Source organism: Silene latifolia, chromosome Y (genome assembly GCF_048544455.1).
Source record: "Silene latifolia isolate original U9 population chromosome Y, ASM4854445v1, whole genome shotgun sequence".
Taxonomy (NCBI): Eukaryota; Viridiplantae; Streptophyta; class Magnoliopsida; order Caryophyllales; family Caryophyllaceae; genus Silene; species Silene latifolia.
The window spans coordinates 135,404,759-135,411,152 of record NC_133538.1 but is presented as its reverse complement, the minus strand read 5'-3'; the positions used below and the strand labels follow the sequence as shown (position 1 = coordinate 135,411,152).

Genomic DNA, 6,394 nt, shown 5'->3' with positions numbered 1-6,394 from the left:
CTGTTGCATGAGGTGACTAGTGTTGGCCTGAAGAAGACCGATGAGTGGGGGGTGGTGGTGGTAGAAGAAGGTGGTAGCGGGTGGTTGTGTTCTTCCTTTATTTCATTTCTTTTTTGTTCTTTTCCTTTACTATGGAGTATTGTAGTACAACGATTGATTTTTATTTTATCTTTTTCACCTTTCTAACGTAGTTTCGTCAATATTTTGTGTTGCGTTGTTTTATTTTTTTCATAAGAGTTTCACTCGATATAGTTTAATTTATAAATGACTGGGTGATTTTTTTTTAATATTTTCCTATAATGTACAGTGGTGGGCTGGTGGCTAGGGGGTCGGCTGTGGTGGGAGGAGAGGAGATAAGAAACGAGATGGAAAATTGAGAGGAAAAGAAATGATGGTAGGAAATAAGAGAATTTTTTTTATCTTAGGTTATTTCGAATCGGCCTCCTTATCATAAATTTGACTTAATTTTTTTCATTAGCATGATAAAAATGCATTAATATTTTAATCATTCGACAACGCTTGATATTTTGAATGGATATAACTTGGAGCATTTTCATGTTTTTTTTACTTGTGTAACAAGTTTTCAACCCGTGCAAAATTGCACGGTTATGTTTTTAAAATCAGTTTTTCTAACCTATGCCCACTAGGCATATGATAATAAACTAAAATAGGAAAGAATTAAATGCTATTTTTATGGAAAATTGCAATATCTTGTCACTTTTACTTCTCTTTACAAGAAACACATTAAATTCTTTTCTATTTTGGTTTTTTATCCTATGCCTAGTGGGCATAGGTTAAAAAAACCCTTTTAAAATAATTGATATTATGATTAACATTTCAAAAATGTTAACCAACATACATGCATATTTTATACTCTATTTCTTTTATAATAATAATAGGTTAATACACGTGAAAAACTTGGAAGGGTTTGAAACTTGAACATGTTTTAAATCCGTGATATTAATGCACGAATTTGGTGTTATAACATGATATATAGTATAGTAAATGCAGTGAGTGAGAAATAATAAATAGCTGACAATGTAAATATCCCTATAAAATGTAAACAATTGTCAAAATTGAAAATGGTTTACAATACAATTCAAGAAACATAAATGTAGAATTAACTAAAACAGTTTAATATCATTCCAAATATTGGAAAATTTCATGGTAGACTACATTAGTTGTTATATTTGATATAACCTTATTACTATCACAAATCAAAAGTTTCAAGCCTTATTTTCTTGTGACTCTGGAAATCGCTACGTAAAGCTGGTCATGACTAAAAACGGGTCTTGGAAGGTAAATGCTGACCTGAGATAAAGATTGTCATTGACTCTTGTTTATAGTCATGGCAAAATAGAACGCGATGGGGAATTGCCTTCTGCTGAAACGTACCGGGAATTTACTGGAGTCCGACGGAGTCAATGTTAGTCGAGCAATATGCACTTTATCACCTTTATGACTACCAGTTAAAACTGTACATCTAATCACACGTGACCCTAAACCTGTCACAATTAATCTCGTACCATTACACAAACCGCGTGATTGATCAATGTTCCTGAGAAGCATCACCATAGCACCGACCTTCAACTTCAATTGATGATTCGGGAGTCCGGCACATTTGATACTGTTGAGTTATTCGGTAGAGTGAATGAAGGTCAGGGTCACCCATGCCTCTATCATCGTTACAAACTTCATCGAAGCTTAGATATATAGCCTCATCCTCATCGATTTTCGACAACACATAGTCATTTACCGCTTCAACTATCTCGTGAGTAGGGGCGAGGATTGCTCTTTCTTGGAGGTAATCTGGGTTCCACAACTGCCTTTGAAGATATGGATACATGACATTTACTAATGATGCAATCGGATCTTCTACCCGTTGAATGAGTAAGTCGTCTGGGAATTCTAGATCGACTTCCCCGTCATTTTCACCGCCCGCTACACCATCTCCAATTTTCAAGATCCACTCTGAGAATTTCCTTATATCGTCAACATTGTCGCTTGAACTCCCAACTTGCAAATGCATGTTCTTTGTCAGTCTAAGCACCTGGAAAAATTCAAATGTTATCATATTTATATATGTAAATTTAAAAACCGCCTTAACTAATAACGTTGTTAGACATATATATTGCAATGGTAATTAAGAAAGAATACCTTGCGGGAAGACCACAAATACGATGAACAAGGATATGCACGCACAACGTCTGCTCTACTTCCTTTGGACACAACCGGCAGAGTTTGTCGAAAATCTCCCCGAATACTACCACCTTACCTCCAAACGGTAGTTCGACATTTCTCTCGTTCACAACGCGCATTACATATTTCAAACTTTTATCAACAACCTCAAAGCTATATTTGTGAGTCATAGGTGCTTCATCCCATATTATGAGTTTGGCCCTTATCAAAAGTTCAGTTAAATCACCACCAGGCTTAATTCGAGGGCAAGTAGAGTCCTCATTCACGTTGAGCTGTATGCTTAATCTCGATTGAGCTGTTACACCACCAGGTATCAAGGTTGCTGCAATTCCACTTGATGCAACTGCTACAACAATTTCTCCCTTACTTCTTATGCCAGCACACAAAGAACGCCAAAAGAATGTCTTCCCGGTTCCGCCGTATCCATAAACAAAGAACACCCCTCCTCTATTATTTAAATCAGCGTCCATAATTTCATTATACAACGACCTCTGTTCATCAGTCATTGAAGATAGCTGACGCTCATTTTCTTCCCTCAATGACTGTCTGTCATACGACAACGCATCCATCACTAACGTGTTTCGATGGTGTGCCGTTGTTGAAGAATCTGGAAGAGGCATGCCTTCAAATCTAGTTAGGCTACTCCCATTTAATTGGAGAGAATTTTCAATATCCATAAGAGCATAATTTTTCAACTCTTCATGAGTTAGCTGTAAGGCTGATATAAAACAAATAGGTGCGTATATTATTTCTCTACAAATATATGTTACAGAAGTTTAAATAGAATGCGGACAAAGAGTTAAAAAGTAAACAAATGACTTGTTATTAAAAACTTAAACTAATCAAGCGAGCCATAAATGTAGAGTGATATAAAAGAAAAACCTGGATTGTTAAGAACTTTACGTTGCCTTTAAAGGATATAGTCGGAAAGAAGCTCCCAGGTTTCTTCCAACACTGTGGTCGGCATAGACAAAGTGCTAGACAATAATAAAATCGAAAACAGGTTCCTAAGGTAGTATCCAGAACCCCAATCAACAGCTTGTTTTATCGCATCAATATACTCTCTGTCATCACCAATTAAGCCCAATGCGTAACACGCTTCTCTAAATGTCGGACAGACAACTTCGTTGACGGTCCTGATGTCCTCAAAACACTTGGGCCCCTTAACGTGATTCAACATGATTCTCATAAAATACAGCTCTCCGCAGTTCGGTGGGACGTGAATCAACCTACCAATCGTAAACCCCTTTTTTCTAAGACTCCATTCCCGCTCCTTCTTCTTCCAAACAAACTTAGTTGGGAATTGACAGTATAAAAATTCTTTTACAACCTACATATCACGTTGTTCAGAACTGTTGCAGCCCATCCAATTCAAGAACTGCGATACTCCGATCGATGATTTCTCTACAACCTCGTCAATGAAAGTATAATTATCAAACACAACACATTGCTCATCCGGAAGGTGGTACTGCAGCCTTTCAACATCAGGAGTCCTATAGTGAATTTCAAAACCAAAGATCCTCTAAGCAGCTTCACATGCGGAGAGATATCGACAGTCATAAAACCTATTAATCTCATTAAATCGACCAGGATCCTCCTCATTGCGATGCCTATAAGATGACTGCATCATAACTCGATCAGAGCCCTTGTTAATATATTTGAAGAGGTACTTAATCGATCGAGATTGATTACACCATTCGACGTTGATATGCGCTCGATATTTCAGCAATAACTGAGAGTTATATGGAATGACATATTCGTTGCCGAGCGGAACACCATCCTTTATTACCGTAACTCATTTTTTGCTTATCTGTTATATAGGATAACCCTCACCGTCAACAGTTGTTCTTTCGGTTGAGCATTGTTCCCCGATCATACACGGTGATGATAACTTCTCTTTACCACACGGGCCATGGAGCATGTACTCACAAATAGCAGCATGTAAGGCAGGGTCCTTAATCGGATCAGGAATCTCGACAGAAATGATTTTGTCGACATCTGCAGCTTTAGGGAACTTTTCCTCTCGATGTAGGAACAATAATATATGAGCATGTGGCAGACCACGCTTTTGAAATTCAATAGTATACACCACTTCAAAATACATATATGAATTACATTAGATTATATACGGTACCGATGAATGATAAATAATGCATTAAATAAAACGGTTAACTTTAATGTTTACCTGCTTTAGCTCTTCCAAAAATGTTTCGATCTTTTAAATCCCTTATCAACTCATTGAGCTTAATTTTGAAGACGCGACACAAAATATCTGAGCGATCCTCCGGTCTCAGGCCTCTTTTAGCAACAAAGCGAACTATTTTCGGCCACTTGGGATTACAAGTGAACGTAATGAATAAATCAGGATAAGCGAACCACTTACAAATAGTCATGGTGTTAAGATAATTTGCTTTCTTCCACTTGTCACCTCTTGGGAACGTAGCAGGGACAATATACCGAGCACGGACAGAAGATGGCTAAACGTCTCCTCTCCCAACAGCATTTGAAAGGTTCTTGTAATTATCAACCCGAAGTCGATCTTGGTTAAAACGTATGTAATTGAGCCTATGCGATTCAACCATCATATAACCATCAACTAAAAATTGGTGGAATACCTTTCCAGACAGTAACAACGTTGGATATTCAATATCTAGTGATCTATCTTGTAGACGATAGGCAAACCACTCCCGACACGTTAATTCCTCACTCGGTTGATCGCTCGTGCTAACCCCAATAGATGCTTCACTGTGTAGGATACCCAACTGATAACCATCTTCCCCGGATGGGAATAAGAGAGGATATTGGATTGGAGTGTATTGAGGGTGGAACTCAGATATCCGCTGCAAACCACCACATGACTTCTGTACAATAATATCCCGTTTCTCCATATTTGGACCGATATCCCCCTCAATCAAAGCCGCAACCTTTGAAACCGTTGGACGATTATAAGTTCTCCCATCTGTATCTCTCTTGGAAATAATTCTGCTACTCACTTCACTGTCTCTATCTAAAGACAATCTATCTCTAACCATACTAAACATTTTAGCAAGAGGATTTTTTTGGTCAATCATACTTTGTAACAGCCGTATAAGATCATCGTTAAACCTTGATGGATTGCTGGGACAACATTTAAAAAAAAAAAATTGAATAGAATATTTTTGCGGAAATTTTTTTTTTATTATAAAGCAAAATGGGAACAAATTAAATGAATTCCGACTATACATAACAAAAAAATTAATATAGATACCTGATGGCGTTTTTACAATTACGAACTTCTTCTTCATTGTCGTACATATACAATTGACAAAACTTAGGGCTTGACTGTGCCGACGGCACTAAAGTACTTATTCAATGAACTTTTTGACCTCCCATCCGAAAGGTGTACGAACCTCTACCTTGATTGATGGAATGATCAATCTTACCACCCATATAAGTGAAGGAAAACATGAATTATAAGCTCTTATGTTTTCTCTAAAATGCTTGCTAAACCGATGTTGTCCATTTAACAAAGACTTAAGGATTTCAGGCGGCTCATCTAAGTACGGGAGGAAAACTTTGCCATCCGAGCAACATAGTGAAAACTTAGGGCGTCTTGTACCACGACTTTTCTATTTTCTCTACTCGAACCACATTTGCGCCCTACATTTTTCAGACTCATAATCTGGATCTCCAATATCCCATTATCTTACCCAACCTTGAAAAAAATAAATTATACATTAAAAGTTTAAAACTAATAATTATTATGTACTAATTCGATTATTGACTAACACAAAAAATCGAAGAAAAATATTAAAAATATACTTACCGTCAATAATTAAGTCAACGGATGAGTTTTCTTGAGTTCGTGAACATTCTCCACGTGAATAGGATGAGTTTATTACATAAGGACATGACCTTTCTTCATTTAGAGTTATAGAAGGAAGAATTTCATTTAAAGGCTCACCTTACTCGGCACATAGATTTCTTACCAAGCGCTCAACCACGTCGGTTGGACTACATATACCTCCTAAATCACGTTATTAAAAACAATTATGAATGAAAATTTTAACGCACATGACGAACTATGATATATAGCAAATAGAGATAGATATATACCTGTAGTGGTGGAGCTAAGTAGTGCAGTAGGGGGACTCAATTGAGAAAAGACATTACTAACATTACCAGTACGTTTTTTAGTTGAAAAGGTTTTCCCTTT

The 6,394-nt window shown here is 37.0% G+C and overlaps 1 protein-coding gene across 1 annotated transcript; it reads right to left on the bottom strand.

Annotated features, from left to right (window-relative positions):
* Window positions 1-1,549: 1,549 nt before the first annotated feature.
* LOC141628995 (uncharacterized) lies at window positions 1,550-4,592 on the bottom strand. The gene is made up of 5 exons (XM_074442073.1): window positions 4,385-4,592; window positions 4,092-4,290; window positions 3,534-3,692; window positions 2,199-2,952; window positions 1,550-2,050 (listed from the first exon to the last, which is right to left on the bottom strand). The coding sequence occupies exons 1-5, from the start codon at window positions 4,590-4,592 to the stop codon at window positions 1,550-1,552; spliced, it is 1,821 nt and encodes a 606-aa protein (XP_074298174.1).
* Window positions 4,593-6,394: the final 1,802 nt, after the last annotated feature.

What these genes read in the sequence shown, in the direction of transcription:
- LOC141628995 (XM_074442073.1), bottom strand. Translation starts at nt 4,592, where the DNA reads ATGACTATTTGTAAGTGGTTCGCTTATCCTGATTTATTCATTACGTTC. An exon ending in GGCCCGTGTGGTAAAGAGAA is followed by an intron (nt 3,693 to 4,091) that starts GTTATCATCACC and finishes AATTCACTATAG; the next exon opens with GACTCCTGATGTTGAAAGGC. An exon ending in AAGTAGAGCAGACGTTGTGC is followed by an intron (nt 2,051 to 2,198) that starts GTGCATATCCTT and finishes GAATTTTTCCAG; the next exon opens with GTGCTTAGACTGACAAAGAA.